Source organism: Pipistrellus kuhlii, unplaced genomic scaffold, assembly GCF_014108245.1.
Source record: "Pipistrellus kuhlii isolate mPipKuh1 unplaced genomic scaffold, mPipKuh1.p scaffold_m20_p_1, whole genome shotgun sequence".
NCBI classification, from domain to species: Eukaryota; Metazoa; Chordata; class Mammalia; order Chiroptera; family Vespertilionidae; genus Pipistrellus; species Pipistrellus kuhlii.
Window position 1 is genome coordinate 8,679,209 of NW_023425404.1, and position 19,053 is coordinate 8,698,261.

At 37.0% G+C, this 19,053-nt stretch overlaps 1 protein-coding gene across 16 annotated transcripts in view; it reads right to left on the reverse strand.

Annotated features, from left to right (window-relative positions):
- The window catches only part of NRXN3 (neurexin 3), a 1,462,974-nt gene that overhangs the window by 911,210 nt on the left and 532,711 nt on the right, over nucleotides 1–19,053 (reverse strand). For 11 of the 16 annotated variants that reach the window (XR_006740652.1, XR_004986670.2, XR_006740651.1 and 8 more), the window contains 2 exons: nucleotides 13,165–13,368; nucleotides 6,887–6,913 (listed from right to left, as the gene is read on the reverse strand). Coding sequence is in view for 12 of the 16 variants with exons in the window: in XM_036430045.2 (XP_036285938.1) it covers nucleotides 6,887–6,913; nucleotides 13,165–13,368 (231 nt within the window). In the remaining 4 variants the exon portion in view is untranslated. The remainder of the gene's footprint in view (nucleotides 1–6,886; nucleotides 6,914–13,164; nucleotides 13,369–19,053) is intronic. The other 5 variants (XR_006740674.1, XM_036430072.2, XM_045576345.1 and 2 more) reach the window with 1 other exon arrangement.

Sequence of the window (19,053 nt, forward strand, 5' to 3'; positions counted from 1 at the left end):
CCGCCACCTTCTGGCCTGATCACCCCTGACTGCCTCTGCATGCCAGCCTGGTATCCCCTAACTGCCACCCCTGATAAGCCTGGTTGCCCCTCATGCCCCTCTCACCAGCCTGGTCAGCCCACACGGCCTGCTTGTTCAGTCATTTTGTAGTCCCTCACTACCCTCCTGCTGGCCTGGTCATAGGCAGCTATATTGTGAGGGTGAAAGGGTTAATTTGCATATTATGTCTTTATTACATAGGATTTCTGGTATAAGAGGTCACTGAAGTTTTGAATGACAATAGTTCCTACTTATATTTAAAGAACTGAAGGGATTGAATAAAAACAACTATGAGTGACATTGGGCTCTCGTTTGAATTTGTGAAGCAACATTTTGAAGAGCTATTTTGAGAAAATTAAAAAAAAAGTTTAATAATACAACATGTTTGGCTAGGATGAGGAGAAGCAAACATTCATATGTTTGTGGTAGAAATTAAAATCTGCACAGCCTCTTTAGAGTGCAATTTGGTAATAATTATCAATATTTGTGATACACTTATCTGTTGACCTAGCAATTTCACATTTAAGAATTTATTTAATAGGTAATGCTGTACATGTGTACAAAGACTAATGAAGAAAAATATATTTTTCTTCATTTTAGTAGTAGTTAAAAGCTGAGAGAAATATAATTGTATATTAGTAGTGTACAAATTTAATCAAATATGATATCTTCATAAATTCAAGAAGCCACTAAAAAGAATGAAGTAGACCTTTATATTCTTCATGAAATAGCCCTTAAGACATTTTAAGTGAAAAAAAAAGTAATATGCAGAAAAATGTGTTAACATTGTGTCAAGAAGTATAGAAAGAAAAAGGGAGGTGTATGGCAATAAACTCTGAAGAATAGATTAACTCTGAAGAATGTTTTAAAAATCATAATTTTGGTTGCCTCTAAGAAAAAAAAAATTAGGGTCTAGGATTACGAATAAAAGGGAGAATTTTTACAAGTTTGCCTTTGGTTTCATGTATAATTTTTAGCTATTTAAAATAAAATAAAACCATTTTGAATTAATATTTATTTAGAAGAAACTAATATAACTAATATAATATTATATACCAACTATATATGCATAGATAAATACATAAGAATTTACTAGGAATCATCTTATTATTCTCAAATCTGGTTATTATTGATACTATCAATAAACTTACATTTGAGGTATTTTATACATTACAAGAAATATAAAGCTTTCCAAAGAAAAGTAAAATTATGTATTACCTTTTTGAAATCAGGTTTTAAGAGCTAAAGTGGAACATAATCATTTAGTGTTGAAATAGAATGTCTCAGATGTGATGTTGGTAGTTTGTAGGTAACATTATATATAAGATCCTATTTAACAATTTTCCATCTACAATAAATCTCTATTAAGAGAGGTTATATTGCTGATAGTTATGCAAATCTTAGAATGGATACCAAAGAAGTTTCTATAATTTCCTTCCCAGAAGAGTTTTAATATAGAAGAAGTCAACGCCCCTGGTTGATGTGAGGTGTTTCTGCATTTAAGGACAATTCAGCTCTGGGATTTTTAGGTAAACCAAAACTAAAGAGGAAGTCACAGATTCTGGTACCATATAAATGGAAGATGGAGAAGATGACAAAGAAGAAAAACCAAAATTCTAGTGTAGTAAGTAAACTGCAGTTCATCAAGCTATTCCTAAATTCAGAAAAAAATCCCTTTATGATGCCAACTTTGCTGAAACACTGGAAGTTAAGTATAATAAGAAACTATGCAAGCAGATACAAGAGAAGGATTATTTAGTACATACTGATAGTTTTTTAAGAGGTATGATGTGAGAAATCATATCCTTTGATGTTAGTTTCATATAGCTCATATTATGTATCTCTATAGTGATTCAAAGATAATAAAATCTATAGGAAGAGGTCAAGGTTACCAAAGTTGTTTTCAGACACAAATGACTACATGGTGGCACTTGAGAATGTTAAGTATCTAGGTCAGTATTTTATTTTATTTTTGCATGACACTCTATTTCTTTTCTCCTCTATGTCTAAGAAGAAAAATAAATGAACCATGTCACAGATAAATTAGGAAGGCTTCAAGTTCAAAGTAATTAAGGAGGTTCTTCATATCCCTAAATAACCATACATAAACAGAACCTCACAATTTCCATGTGATACATACACCCTGTTTCGTTTTTTTTGTTGTTGTTTATTTTGTTGTTCTTTTTTTTAAGATTGAGAAAATGGACATAAACAGAGTAATTAATCATTGAGAGTATGGGAAGATTGTGAAAAGGGGGAAACTGATATTCATTAACATGTGTTCATTATATTCATTCACGCTATACTCATTTAATTAATAGGAGTTTACTGTGCTCATTCAAACCATACTTCACACAGTTTAGAATAAAGTAGGGGCTAGAAAACCACAAGGCAGGGTCACAATCAGACTAGGGAAAGGAAAACAAACCATTTTACAGACTTTCACATAAGCAAACACCCATGAGACCTACATGAAGTTCATACCTGTTTTCAGAACTGCATGCCTCGTAGGGTACTGTCCGCCTCAGAACCAAACGAACAGGTGACATCCTCCAGAAACTCTCAAGAAAACAGCCCTGTTTTCTTTAGAAGTGTCCCAGGTCTCCCTGGAGTTCAATCACCATAGTGACTGCCAACTCTTTTACTCTCTGGCCATTTAAATGTTCTAAGCTGGAACTTTCCTATTACACATTTCTAAATATTCTTACCAAAGGAATCAAATTCAATAATGCCCCTTTATTTACCCAAAGACCCCAATATGCACATTTCTGATATACTAGAGGCTCAGTGCAAAAAAACCATGCACAAGTATGGTCTCTAGGCCTAACCTGTGATCAGGGCCATCTTCCTGGCTGCCAGCAGCAGGCCCTGCCTCCTGCCACCACTCACCTTGGTTCTCTGTTCCCCATTCAGATATGGAAGCCTGATGGCTGGGGGAGAGACTGAGAGGTCGGCCATTCCCACCCACTTGCTGGTCCCACCCCCACTGCTTGTTGCCCTCTGAGTGTGGGGTGACCAGCAGGTTGGAGGCCTTGGCCAGGTGCCACCTGCATCCCCCACCAGCTACCCCAGGTCCCTGTTCACCATTGGTGATCAGAGCCTGCCAGCTGGGGAAAAAGGCTGAAAGGTGGTCAGTGCAGCTCATAGTGACTGATCAAGCAGTCATTCTGGCCATTCTGCCATATGGTCACTGGGCTTTTATAATATAGGATGTTTGGTGTTAGTAGCCAGAGAAGAATGTATAGTATGGTATTTCTGGAGGATTTGGTAAGCAGCAGTAGTGAGATTTGGAAAGAATAATAATAATAAGTATATCATAGATATTTTAGAGAAAGATAAAGTATGGGGAAAAATAAGGTACAAAAGGGAGAAATGCAGAGAAGCTGATTAGAAAAGTGTTTCTGCTGCTTGGAAAGCCTTAGTGAGCACATAGCTGGGCCATAGTTACAGACAGGGCCAGCCCATCAAGTCAACAGAAGAGGCTTTTGTCTCAAGGCAGCTGCCCTCTGTTATGGCCAGTTGTTTATTTTTAATGCTATAACATCATCCTTCTTTCCCATGCTCTTCTTAAAAAAGATTGGCACACAAACTCTTGAAAATAACCATTTCTATGAACAAATAGCATTTTTCGGCAGGTAAATGGGAAAAAACAGATGATGCCATTCAGTGGTTTACCTGGCTTTCTGGAGGATGGGCATTCAAAAAAATTACTGGAAAAGTTCATGAACCTATATTTAAACTTGGTTAAAGCTTAATTCAGTATGTTCCTTCTAGGGAAAAAGCAGTTCCACTGTGAAACGTGAGCAATAACACCCTGTGACTTCTATTAAAAGGACAGCTGGAGACAAAGCCGAGAGTAAAAGAAAATCCTCTCCCACTCAAATTTAGGCTCTGAAGCCATCTTATTTCTTGAGTGCTCACAATGAAACATGGCATAAGAGGAAGGGTCTGCATATCTCTTATAAACAACTTGAGATTCTGAAAGAGGTTGAACTATGAATTCTAATGAGTCCATGAGAAGAGAATTAAGAGTTCTAATCACTTGTACCTGTTTTCTTTTATAATTTAGTTACATGGTTCTCTCAAACTTTTCCACTCAAGTGCCAATAATGGCAGGGATACACAATAAAAAGAATATCTGAATTTTTACATTTCCTCTTAAAATACAAATTAAATGGGATTCATGTTTATTTGTATTCTTCTGTGTCACTTCAGTTTCAATTCATGTTTTCAGTCCAATTCAACAATTAAAATTGACTTCAAGAATATGTATTATTTACTCTGTGACTCTACAGTATGACCCTGGTTATATGTACATACCTCAACATTAAAGATCTTAGATTAGTTTAAAGGACTCATGCCTCATTTTGTTTCATTTCTATTCCACCAGTCAAACAGTGGACACTATAGATTCATTCCCTGATGCTCTCAGCAACAGTAACTGCCTGAGAATGTTAAAGGTTTATAATGAGAATTCAAAATTGATTTCCAAAGTCCAATCTCAGCTCTTTAAATAAATATTGCATTAACACCAGTTATACTCTTTCTACACTGCTATCAAAGTTAGGAACACATCTTTGCTGATATAGTTTCTTGCAGGGCTGCTTTTGGTGGCTCTGAATAGAAAATTCAGGTCCAGAAAATCTGCTGGTATCTGTGTTCTAGAGAAGAGTCACTATCTCCCTAGGAGAAAGAACTCTGGAACTCGTCTAATGATGAACTAATCTAATGATTCCATGGCTGATCAGATGGAATCTATGGAATGAATTGCAAGATAGAGTGTGGCTAGAGCATAAAACCAAGACCTGCTATCCTGATCAAATAACTCCCTCAATTGTCTGTTCTGCATATAGTCTCTGAAGCCACATGTCAGATTCAACATTGGATGAGTTTATTTTACCTTCATGTTCCCTTCCCAGCTTACTTCCTTTTAGAAACTAATGCAAAAGGAAAAGAGAAAGCTTGCTGTAGATATACTATCATTTTAAAGAAGCCAGACACAAATGACTACATATTATAATATTCCATTTATATCAAGTGTTTAGAAAAGGCAAATTTATAAATACAAAAGCATTTCTATAATTGTCAAAAGTTAAAGGTAGAAGTAAGAATTAGCTGCAAATTGATGGAAGGGAAATTTGGGGGAAACTACAAAAATGTTCTAAAATTGCTATTGTGGTGATGTTGGATAACTTTATAAAGGCAATAAAAGTCATTGAATTGTAGGCTTGTAATTGATGAATTTTGTGGTATGAAAACCATACCTCAATAAAGCTGCTTTAAGAAAGAGAAAATTTTCCAATTAGGCTTTTAATGATCTAAATACCATGAGGAATGTCTGGCTAATTAGAAACATTTTAAAAACAGCAAAAAAAGGACATTGTTAATTTAACTGAAAGTGACAGTTAAACAAGCATAAAGCATTTTGCTTTAGGAAGCATTTGCTTACTTAGATTCTTTTTTTTTTAACATTTCTTTATTTTTGTAAATTTGTATGGAACATTTGCAAAAGTAAAGAAGTGAATATGGATTTATTACTTTGTCATTCTAAAAATACATCTCCTAAGAAAGGTTAAACTAGCTAGTACTCGTAAAATATTTCATTTGATGGAATAAACAAGTAAATGAAATATAGAAATTGAGTTATTTCCTTTCCTGAGTTTTTCCTATAGAAAGACTCATGTATAACAAGAAGCAAACAATGTAGAGATGATACTGAGACTTACATGGTCCACAAGAAGACTACATTTCCCAGCTTCCTTTGCATTTAGGAAAAAGTCATGTCTGACAAATAAAATATGTACAGAATTCTTCCCTATTGATGCAACTGGAAGTAAAAATCTCCAAAGTGGTGAGCCCAGCTCATAAAAGAATTACTTCTTTGAAGAAAGCTGACCAGAAGACCTTCCCAATTTGCATTGGACTTTGTCTGGAAAACAGATAAACTTTCTTTTGTTGAACCATTGAATTTTGGGATGTTTGTTACAGCCACAATTCATTATCCTAATTACCCTAGTTAGTAAGTTATTTGACTACTGTAACTAATGTAAATTGTTATATGACTCAAAGCATATTCATTTCTTCCTTTAATCATCTAGGCCTATCATTTCCCTTGTACTCATCTTTCTTTTTCTCTTCCTATCCCCCTACCTCATTAACTCCAGTTACTGTTCATTTCTAGGCAGAGGGAGAAATGCATGAACAGTATTCAGCCTTCACCATATTGTGACCCTTGTTGAAGAACTGAACTGTTTGAATGGGATAAAGTAAAAATAATAGGCTTCAATTTTTCATTCTGAAGAGCCAGAATGTGTCTCAAGTCTTCAGTTACAATGTTGCATTATCACCCATCCTCCTATAATGCAGTCACAAAACCTAAACTAAAACAAACAAATAAACAAAAACCCTACAGTGATATATGCCAGAAAAGAAATGTCAGAGTTGGCAGTCACCTTCTGGGTCATGAACTTTGCTTTTATTTTCTGAAGCTTTTTGTAGTGGATAAGTGCATTCTTGTTGCTCTAAGGCTTTTTGTACCCTCCCCCACCCACCAGAGTTTTTTCTCCCATAACAACAAATTACCATTTCAATTCATTTTCAAGTTGTTTCATTATCAGCTGCCCTTTCCTCCTTTTCTGCATATAGAACAAATGCAAGGAAAGAAGATAGGACCTGACCCAATTCAGAAACCATACCCCCGGCCCTTGCCATCAGTTCAGTTCCCCCCATTTCATAGTAAAAAAAATAATAATTCAAATAAAAAACAGCTCATAAAACAGTAAACAAAATAAAGTCAGTTTTTCTTTGCGTTTTTAAAGAACAAAATGAAACTTGAGGGAAAACTTACTGGAGTTACAGTTTATCCTGATACAGTCTAGATGGGGAAAAATAAATGAAAGATGAAATTGCATCCTTCAAGGTAACAGCTGCAGACATCCAAAAACAATCAGTCCACCCTTCCGGGGACAGACACACGCAAGAAGTGTGGCCATTTTATATAAATACAGTATGCACAAGTTTAAGGGTGGGTGTATATGTACAGTATATCATTTAGTAAAGTTGGATACATATATATATACACACACACACATATATATATACACATATGTATAGAGATATATACTGGTATACATATATATCCACAATAGACATTGAGTATGCATTTCCCCCCAATCATATTCATTTAAGATAAAGTATTTTAAACCTGGAGTTTGAAATATTAATTTTGTTAAACTTGGAAAATTACTCAAAAATTTCCCCACCAAATGCAGGTTATATGCTATGTCCATCTACCATTGATTTTTTAAAAATTTATCTAAAAAGTAGCATCAACACAATTTTTGTATTAGTATTCCAAAGATATATTGCCAATCTGACACTTTGTATCATTTTAAAAAATCAGTCCATGAAGTTTCTCAGTGCAGTGTTTAACCCTTTCTCTTTTTCTAAAACCAAACTCCCTCCACCCTCTCCTTAGTCAGGCCCCAAATGCTACAAAAATCTGCAAAGGCAGACTTGCCATTATCCTTAGAGTTAAGGAAAGGGTTAACACCACCTGGTCATTTCCTGTCATAAAATGGCCACTTGCAAACAGCTAACCGCACAAACACCCATCCCAGATTTTAGAGAGGTGTGTTGGGTGTAGGGGAAAAGGAACTAAATGATGTTGTGGCAATTGACTGCTCTAGTTTCAAAGGCTCCCAGACCAACCCACTCATGAAGCCTATCTCTGTCTTCCTGCCTGAATGCTCAGACTGAATCAAGTGCCTACAGCATTCAAGGAGAAGGCAAGACAAGTACATGGGGAGGAGGCCTTGGATACCTTTGACATCCTACCTATTTCACTCTGGGATGCTGTATCTTAAGGAGAAAAAAGTCTTTGCTTTTATTTTTATTTTTTAGTGGGAAATTGAGTAGGAAAAGGAGTGGTAACCAGACAAGGTCTTCCATGCCAGAGTTCAGAGTATCTATCCTTTTATTAATATGTATGTTTAGAATTCATAGACTCACAGCATCAGACGTCCTGGGTGGAGTAAATGGATATTAGCATGGAACCAGGCAGGAAGGTTTCACAAATATCTCAAGTTAATTGTTACCAAGATTCCCAGCTTAAACTATGTTTGGTTTATGATAGTGGAATTCCAATAATAATTTGTTTAAAATCAGATATTTAAAGGTAGACATGACAAAGACAAGCAAGAAAGTTAAAGGGAGAACTACAGTTAGAAACTGTGTTCTTCTCCTGCCGAAGGTTGATCCAATAATTATAGAGGACTTGTTGAGGATGATGCCACCATGTGAATTTCTCAAACCATTTTAAGGGAGTAAGTTAAAAGGAAGCCAGTGGCAAAGGACAGGGAAGAATGAAACTGTGTGAAATCCAAACAGGAGAAATTTCTAACATCCAATCATTCTGAAGAGGGAAGCTGGAAGCTTATTTGTTGGTCAGAACATCTGTTGAGAAAAATCTGGGTTTGGTTTCGTGCGGTTAGGTTTGTCATGTGTCGTCAACCGCAACAGAAAAGTGGGAGCAAACAGCCCTGGAGCAACTGGTACGATTACCAGGCAGAGGAGGCCATGCCCCTGGTTAAGACTGGGAAGGGAGAGGGCAGGTAGGGGAGGAAAGGGTGGGGCTTCAGCTACTGGTTGCTCTGACCATCACCCAAAGCCAGAAATGCCCCTTCTTGATGTATTAAGGAGAGAGCGGAAACAGGTGTATGGGCAGCTAAAGAGAGGAAAGAGAGAGTGGGCCTGAAGCAACAAACCCAAAAATTGTAAACAAGGGGTAGTTTTCCCCTTTGGTTTCTGTGTATCTGAGCATTTTATTCTTAGACAACCTGGTCTAGACATGGAAGTTGGGTTGGGCTCATCCTTCTAGGTTCACCCAAATAGTTTCCTGAACTGAACAGTGTCTTTAAACCAATGTGAGGACTTGGGAGCTTTCAAGATGGCAGACAATTGGTTATTTTAAGTCAAGAAGTGAAGAATTATTTTGTTACTTTACTTAAAGAAAAAGTGATTGAGTATAAAATGCTATCACAGTCCCTTGTGAGAGGGTGGTCTTAATAGCAAGGGTGTATTTTTAATGAAAAATGAATCAGGAAAATTCTCTAGGGAAGGCAATTTTCTTTAGATCTTTCTTCAGTAGCAAAGTTCTCTCTCTAACTTAGCTTTGGCATGGTGTTTGAGTGGTGTGTGTGTGTGTGTGTGTGTGTGTGTGTGTGTGTTGCTGATATTGTTTAATTTAGTTTTTCATTTTATTTTAGTTAATGAGGAGAAATAATCATTTTCTATATTGAAAAGTTTTGGTTGAGCATGGAAAAGATGAATGTTCCTAGGAGTTGTATGTCTTTGATGATGCATATAGAAAACTGTAGTCAGCAAGTCCAGTTTCCAGATAGAGAACATCTGGAAAATTTGAATGCAATTAACCAAAATGCATCACATTCCCTAAGAGTCTCCACTACTGAAAAAGCATTCCCAGCACTTTGCTGAGGATTCCAAAGGGCCACAAAAGAGACTGCACCAATATTGACTGGGGTGTTTGTTTGTTTGTTTGTTGGCTTTCTGTTTGGCTCAATTTAAGCCAGCTACTAGGAAATAAAGAGAGCTCTGTATGCATTTTTAAAGGGTGGCCATCATAAAAAGCCATTATATGCCATTAAGACTGTCCTATCATTGATCCACAATATTGATCTGTTGAGATAACAAAAAACACATGCTGGTCTAGCAGTGAGAAACACAGATTCTAGTACCAGGTCTGCTACCAATGTTTGATGTGACCTTTGAAAAGTTTTATCTTTATTTGTTTCACATTTATAAAACTAAGCACAAAATGATTTTTTGATTTATCTCATAAAGTTATTGTGAAATTAAAATAACAAACTTTTCCCAGCAAGTATGGATTAATTGTTGAGCTTCAACCAATGAACCAGAAGGTCAAGGTTCAATTCCTGGTCAGGGCACATGACTGCTTTTCAGGCTTTGATCACCAGTAGGGGGCATGCAAGAGGCAGCTGATCAATGATTTTCTCTCATCATTGATGTTTCAATCTCTCCCTCTCCCTTCCTCTTTCTGAAATCAATAAAAACAATTTAAAAGTTCAAACATTACAAGGTTTTTTAGAATATTGAAATAAACTATAATAATCAAATAGTTTTAATATATATTTTAGTTTTTAGTTTTAAGGTATCAAAATATGATTGATCAATAGCTAACAACTTTTAAAAACGTGCTGAGTATTGTAGGACACTTCTCATGGCTACTACTACCACACCTGCCTAGCTTCAGAAAGTAAGGCCCTTAGAAAAGACTTGTCATCTTAACATTGGGAAATATATTCCATTAAAAATATTCTAGACTTTTAGGTCATGAGCTTAGATGTGTGGACAATTTTAAATAAATTGCAATATCACTTGCATCTGTGCTCAAACAGAGCCACAGTTTAAATTGAGTGAGGGAAGGAAGCAATAATTTGCAGTTCTTGGGGAATGATTGAGGGTGCAAACTCTGCTTGAAGTTGTAGTCTATTACCAAGCAAAGGGCAATATGAGTTCATGATAAAGAGAATATCTATGAAGGGGGATATTTTTGGGAGGGTGTAGAAGGAGTACCTTCAAACCAAGCATGAATATGTAGAGTTGTATGTAGACAAATTCAAGAAAAGTAAGGTCAGGTGTTTTTTGTGTTTTTTTTTTTTGTTTTTTTTTTGATAGGTTTGAATGAAAGTTAAATAAGTGCAAACCAGCCCTTCAGAGAAGAAAACAGTAGCCATTGCTTTAGGACTTAGGAGAAGCACAGTGCTCTCTAGGGAGGGGCTGACTCTCTTTTGAATACTAGGTCTCAACCTAGAAGGAGCTGGACTTGAACCCTGTGCCTAAAGGAGCCTAGAGGCAAGAGCAAAGTCTGTTTAAAAAAGCACATCTCCCAGATTTTGTTGAGAGTTTAAAATAGAAAATAACGCTTCTAGGAATATACATGGCTCCATGACTAAGTGTGTGTGTGTGTGTGTGTGTGTGTGTGTGTGTGTGTGTGTGTGTAAGAGAAAAAAAGAATCTGTCCATTTCCTTCCTCATCCCCTTTTATCTACTCCCACCTCCCACTTTTCATTGTAATGCATGAGACCCATCATAGTTGGGTCAAAACAACATTTAAAAAGAAAAAAAAAAATTGTCAGTTTAAAGGTCATATGCATTTCCCCAGAACCTCACGGGGCTGAATCATTCTTATATCTATGGCTCTCTTTTATTTGAAATAAGTGCAGAGTTAAAATGTTTTCATTGTGTTTTTCCATGAGCTATTTGAAGGTTATATTTGGTTTATTTTTATTTTTTTAGTTTGTGTGGTTTTGTTAGTTGTTGCTTTTCATTTATTTTGCTGTTTTTCAGAATAAATAATCTGTAATGGTTGTTGGTTTTAGGTAATATACTCTGCTGGTTTGCAAAAGGTGGGGAGGATGGGAAAGGAGGATGAGAGGGACAGGGGTATGCCAGCCCCTGCAGGCTGCTCAGTACGCTCTGTTCTCAAGGCTGTTTGCTATGCGGGCCGCAGGCTTTGGGCCTTTGAAGGGTTGAATACCATCTTTTGATTTACCATGGCTGATGGTGGGGAGGATTGGAAACTCAAGAACACAACCAAGATCCAGCAAAAGAGGAAAAAAATAACCAAACACACATGGACACAGACAAAAGAAAAACCAAGAGACATACTGAAATCAAATGAGGTTGTACAAAGTAAAAGGCATAGTGTTGTAAAAGCTGCACATTGAAAGAAATAAAAAGACATAACTAAACAAGCCACTGCTCAAAACAGTCGTCTGTGTCCTACAGGTTTTTTTTATTGTAAACATAGGTATCTTCTGAGTGTGGCCAGTTGACCTGACTGGTATGAATTCAAAAACCCCTTTTCACTAGGCATCTAAGGTTTTATACAGACACTCATCAGATACATTAATCTACCATGTCTTCTCCATGCCTCTGACAAGCCATTCTGCTGAAGTCTTTTTAAAGGACCTCTAGACACAAACATATACTACATACCCAAACAAATCCAGACTCAGAAGGTCTGGGCTCACCTCTAGCACTAATCCTATTAACACGGCATGAACTTTCTACTGAGTAGAATCAGCAGTAATAAAGGGCTGATTTTTTTTTTCTTCAAAAATCCAGAGGTCCCGTTCTCCACAGAAGATCAGTCAAAAGATAGGAGCAGGAGAGAAAGTGAGGCCATAGCAGGGGAATCTCAAAAGTATCTGTTATTAGTAATTATAGTAGAAGAACAGATCATCTCCAAATAAAACTATAAATTTGATATTATAATTTTTCAATATTAAGAAAAATGGGTATGTATTATCTAAGGAGATCAGAGTAGTTGGTAACAGTGTAAAGTAGCACTCTTTATAAAAATGACTGCTGAACATTGGATTAGAATGTCGGGAAGGAAGACAGGGATACATATCAGAAGCCACATTCTCTTTCCACATGTCAGAGACTCCAAACATGGAATTATTTCTCCAACCGGACAATGGAAAGAGCTTGACTTGAGCTCTCCACTAGGAGAAAGTATAAGGCTATACTAGTGTCATCATGGCCACAAGAATTCTCCATCTGAATAGTCATTCTGGGGGTAGAAATAATGAATTTATTATCCTATGCACATAGCTTAGTTCTCTCCAATCCACCCTCCCATTTTATCTCCATTTCCTGCTCTATCCCTGTCCTCAGCTTTGACTGTTTTGAGTGGTGACCAAGGGGTTGGACTTAATGTGAATGTGATTGATCAAAAGATGGACCAAAGTAGCGTGTTGTACACAAAGCTAAACAGTTCCATAAAATCAAGAAAGGAAACTTAGAAAACAAATAATCTAGTAAAACAAAAAAGAAAGAAAGAAAAAAGAAAAAAAAAATCCACCACTATTTTCAGAAACCAGAAATTGACATCAAAACCTCATGCAGAAACAAGGAAAAGGTGTTTGTTGCTGTTGGATTTTATCCTTGGTCTATTAAACAAGAAGTGAGCAGCTAACTTTCAATAAACAAACAAAGAATTCAGTCAAATCAATGAAAATCAGAAAAGAAAGGGAAGACAAGCCCAAACAGAGTGGCAGAGGGTACTTCATACGATACCTAAGTTAACCATGAGCTTGACGCGTCCCCCATCCAGCTCCAAACGCAGGGTGTCGGCGGAGTCCCTGGAGGTTGTGGCCACCAGCAGCCCATAAGCGCGCTGGGACATGAAGCGGAAGGACACGTCCTCAGCCTCAGTGTGCATGACCATGGGCATGATGATCTTCATGTACATGCTGCCATCGTAGCTCAAGATGGAAGCCTCTGCAAAAAAGAAGGAAGAGATCATTAGGATGAAAATGTGAGTTTCCCCTTGCTTCCAGCATAAGCAGAGCAGGATGGAGTGGACAGCAAATCTGTAGATAGGTTGCTAGACCTCCATTGCCACTTTATACTATGTGACCTTCAGTAGACCACTTAAACTCTGAGGTTCAGGGACCTCATTTGGAAAAGGCTTGATGGCACTGGTCCTTGCCCTACTAAACTTACAGATTTGTCATGGATACTAAATGAAATAATGGATCTGAAGGCATTTTGCAAAAGTGAAAGTGCCCCCCACAAATAGTATGTACAGTTCTGTATGCTGTAGATAAAATAAAGTACATTAAACAAAACTTAGATCATTAGTATTTAATGTGGAATAAGAGGAGAACAGTTGTTTATAACCATCACAGCAAACAGATAATTTACTGGAGAACTTCAGAAGAAGGAAAGAGCAGGAACACAGCCTGGCCCCCTAACATCCCTAGTGGTCAGGAGTGTAAGAATATGCTTCCACCATAATAATGAAAAGAAAAAAATTTGCTTGGTCCATTCAAAGAAAATTGACAAAGTTGAACTAATCACACCCTTGAAAACCAGTCACTTTACTATTATTTAAATAGCACTTCTTAATGAAGAAACAAACTCACTTGTTATTAGATACCTTCTACAATCCAAACACTTTGGCCTCAAGCTCCCTTCACTTCCCCCAAATATGTTATATTAATTAATGTTACAATGTGGATCTATTATTCATACTTTTAATCAGGATACCAAGGCTTTTAGAGGGAAAGGTTATCATCTCCAAGTCACACAGCCTGGTTTTAACCCAGTAGATCCAATACCAAGGCCAGGATCTGTTCTGCTACAGCATGGCGCTCATTCATTTGTTTAATCATTCACTTATCAAACATTCTTAGAGAACAAAGGAAGAGACTATTACTCATTTTCCTATGAAGCCAGTCCGTCACCAAGCTCAGTGTCAGGCATTGAGTAAGTCTTTATTAAACATTTGCTGCTGCCAAATAGTTGCTACTTACATACAAGCACAAAAATGTAACAAAGTCCCTGTTCTGAAGAGAGATGTGGCAGACACAAATAACTGTGCTAGAATATAAAAATTGTTAAATGACATGGGAAAGATATATCAATGACAGTGTAGACAGAGACTGTGGCATGCAAGTGAGAAAAGCAAATGGGGAGTCTGAGCTGGTCTTGATAGATGGGTGGGTTTATATGAAAGAAGCAATGGCATTAGATTTAATAGGTAAATAAAATGGCACCTCTATACACATAAAAGACAGGAGGATGCTCAGATAATAATTTATTCAGTTTAACAGATGCATCCAGCATATTTTGATAAGTCATTTTAAGGGTAGTTTGATATTGGAATAATATCAACAGACTTTGGTAGATACTGGAAATTAAATGAATGGTTTTAGATTATGAGCTACTACTATGCCAGGAACTCTTCTAGGTGTTGAAGACATAAAAGAGAACAAAAGAGAGCAACATCTTCTGTCCTCATGCATAAATGGAATCAAAACAAGAAGTGCACAGGCTCTTTACATAGAAGGTTCTCAAAATAGTATGTTATCACCATACCCCCACCTTATTTATACAACACACAAAAGTCCATGAAAGGCAAAATAAATGCACCTGATTATTCCTGGGAAGCAGTCATCACTCCATTAATACCCACAATGTGCTATCATCTGTACATTACAATTTGAAAACTCTAAGGAGATCACAGATAAAGGTGTGACAGTTGTAGACACCATCACAATAAAAGAATTTATAATGAAGCTCTGTTCTTAGATGAAAAGCATAATCTAAATTTAGCACATGCTCTAGATTTGGGGGAAAAAAAAACAAAAAAACTGTTTTATTTCCTGAAAGAGCAGAATCACAAGAAGATCAATAATGATAGCTAAAATTTACTGAGCACTAACTTTACTTCATGCTAAGACTTACATGCATTAAGAAGACAATTACTCAGGAGCACTGTGAAGAAGACAATATTACTACTGTATTTTATAGATGCCAGGTCATATAGCTAACCAATGGCAGAGATGGGAATTGAACACAGGCAGTCTGATTCTCATGGCTGTATACTTAACCTTTTTACCAACTTGTCAGAAAGCTATGCTAGGAGCACATCATATTTGCTAAGGACTCAAAGCCCATCTTTAGTACTTTATGGTAGAGTGTGGAGTCCTTGTGTGTATATATGTCTGTGTTTGTGTGTGTGCATTATTTTAAGTTTTATATTATTTATGAATACATAATTATATGCACACAGATAATACATACATTTCTAAATAACATGGTTATACAGTGTGTACCAAAAATGCATATACTCATTAACAGCTGATAGTTCAATTTTGAAAGTGAAATGTGTTTTTAATAAACACTGCCTTTATAATTAACCAAAGTGTGTGAAAACCCCTATATATAAATATTCACAGTGCCCTATTTGTATAATGATTACTACTAATCATTACTAGGTGTCATCTACTGTGCAGACCCATATATTATGGACACTCCTTTTAAAAGTTATTAGGGTATTTATTGAGACATTAAATGCTTATTTCATTGCCTTCAACTTATATACATTCCAAAATTAATGGCCACTTTTATCCCTATGGATTTGTGTAGAAATGTATATAAATGAATACATCCTTCTATGAGTGTTAATATTCCCTATTTGGTGAGTCATTATCTTTTATTTTTCTATCATTCTTTAAGCAAAGTTTCCTTAATTATGTCCTTAATTATATTTATAATATACTAGAGGCTCGGTGCACAAAATTTGTGCATGGGGTTGGGGGGTGTCCCTCAGCCCAGCCTGTACCCTCTCCGATCTGGGGCCCCTTGAGGGATATCTGACTGCCTGTTTAGAATTGAGCCTAAACAGGCAGTCAGATATCCCTGTCACAATCCAGGACTGCTGGCTCCCAACTGCTCACCTGCCTGACTTCCTGATTGCCTCTAACCAGTTCTGCCTGCCAGCCTGATCTCTCTTTAAGCACTCCCCTATCAACCTGATTGATGCTTAACTGCTCCCCTGCCTGCCTGTTTGCCCCTAACTGCTCTCCCCTGCAGGCCTGGGTCCTCCCCAACTGCCCTTTCCTGCAGGCCTGGTCATTCCCAGCTTCCCTTCTCTGCTGGTCTGGTCACACCTAACTGCCCTCTCCTGCAGGCTTGATCACTCCCAACTGCCCTCCCCTGCTGGCTATCTTGTGACAGCCATCTTTGATCACTTAGGGCAGCCATATTGTGTGTTGGAGTGATGGACAATTTGCATATTACTATGTTATTTCATAAGATAGATGCCTGGTGCATGGGTGGAGGCCAGTTGGTTTGCCCTGAAGGGTGTCCTGGATCAGGGTGGGGCATGGAACAGCCTGGGCAAGGGGCCTGTGGTGGTTTGCAGACCAGCCACAACCCTGGCAATCCAAGTGGAGGCCCTGGTATCTGAGATTTATTTATCTTCTATAATTGAAACTTGGTAGCCTTGAACAGAGCCAAACCGCCTGCTTGCTCTGTGGTAACAGCCATTTTTGTTGGGATTTATTTACCTTCCATAATTGAAAGTTTGTAGCCTTAAGTGGAGGTCAATGCAGGCTAGGGCTGTGGGAGCTTGGCTTCCTCCATTGCCAGGGCAATCCAAGCCTACTGCTCTCTCCAGCTTCATGGCTGCTGCCATTTTTGTTGATATTTATTTATCTTCTATAATTGAAACTTTGTAGCCTGGGCTCACCAGGGTGTGCAGAAAACATGGCTTCCTCCATTGTCGGGAAAACCCAAGCCTCTTGCTCTCTCTGTGGCCACAGCCATCTTGGCTGGGTTAATTTGCATACTTACTCCTGATTGGCTGGTGGGCATGGCTCGCAGGTATAGCGGAGTGGTTGTTAATTTGCATATTACTCTTTTATTAGATAGGATTTTGTGTAGTCTTTATCTGCTATGTCTAACATCTAGGCTCACTAAAAGGCAGTTTCTATTGCTATTTTTTTTCCTATAAATAAGTCACATTTTCCTGTTTCTTCACAAATCTCACAATTTTTGTTGAAAACTGGATATTTTAGATAACATATTATAGCAAATCTTAGTACTATTCCCTACCATCACCCCACTGCCACCATTTACTGAAATCAGTCACAAACATACTCTATGTATCTTGCCCCAATAAAATCCTTGGCATCTGGATTTAGGGAACTTCCTGGTTGACAACACTTTGCATGTACTATCACATGACATTGCTAGATAAATTAAGTACATTCTGTTGAACTCAACTCGGAGAGAAGAGGACTTTTGTAATATTGTGCCTGGATCCTTCTAAACTTCGCTCAATGAACCTTTCCTATTGCTGCCTTTACTCTGTAGCTTTTGCTGTAATAAACCATAACCACGAATATAAAAGTTTCTGTTTCTGTGAATCCTTCCAGAAAATTATCCAAATGGAGGATAGTTCTGGAAATCTCTGACACAGGTATACACTGTTCTATATTTATAATGTGTACAACCATCATGTATTTGTTGTACATTTAAATGTAGTCATTGCTCTAACCAAGCCTTTCATCATGGTTTATCCACTACTGAGTAATTATTTATTTTTAAATGCTTGTGTTTTATAATAATACCTTTGTAAAAATAAAAAAAATAAAACTCACTAGTGTTATATTACCAAATTTGTTTATCGTTGTGAATGTGTGTGGTCTTTATATTTAGATTATGTTATAGTTTCATATAATTCTTGGGTCACACTTTATTTTGTGCAGAATTTTACAGACATTGCTTTCTTGTACTTGAAATTGTATATTGCCAATATTATCTCATAGGTGAAATAGTTTATTCAACACTGAGATATATATTGATTATGTCACTGAACTTAAAGAAATGAAATAATATTGTTTAGGCATATAGAGATTGTAAATGTCCTATATCAGATGTCACCCCACCTGGTTAGGGAGTGCATCCAAAGGCAATGGAGGGATATATATTCTGACTTCTGATCCATTTAACCCTACTAAATTCTTTTTTGTCAATCATATTGTCAGTTTCCGTTATATGCATTTTCCTCATGTAGCCATTTCCACTAATCTTTTTAAAAATATATATTTTATTGATTTTTTACAGAGAGGAAGAGAAGAATAGAGAGTTAGAAACATCTATGAGAGAGAATCATCAATCAGCTGCCTCTTGCACACCCCCTACTGGAGATGTGCTCGCAACCAAGGTCCATGCCCTTGACCGGAATCAAACCCGGGACATTTCAGTCCGCAGACCCGACGCTCTACCACTTAGCCAAACCAATTTTGGCGATTTCCACTACTCTTTATTCAAAGGTGAAACCGGATAAGAACATATACTCAGTCTATTTAGTTCCCTCCATAAAATATTAGGAATAATTCTCAGTATTTTTGTCAACTAGACAATATTATACCTGAAAAGCATAGGTAGAGTTGGCAGCCTGACTATGTTTGGCCATTCATCTTGGTTTTGTCTCAGAATCATGAGTCTTGTTCCTATGTTTGAGATTTATGATATTGAATTGTGCCTCTTTTCTTTCTTAGGGCTAGTGATTAGTTGGCTGGTATACTCTTTTTTTGTTGTTGTTGTTAAAATTGAAAAAGACAGTTTCTGGAAGGTAACATTTACCTACATCTTCTCACTGCTTATCAT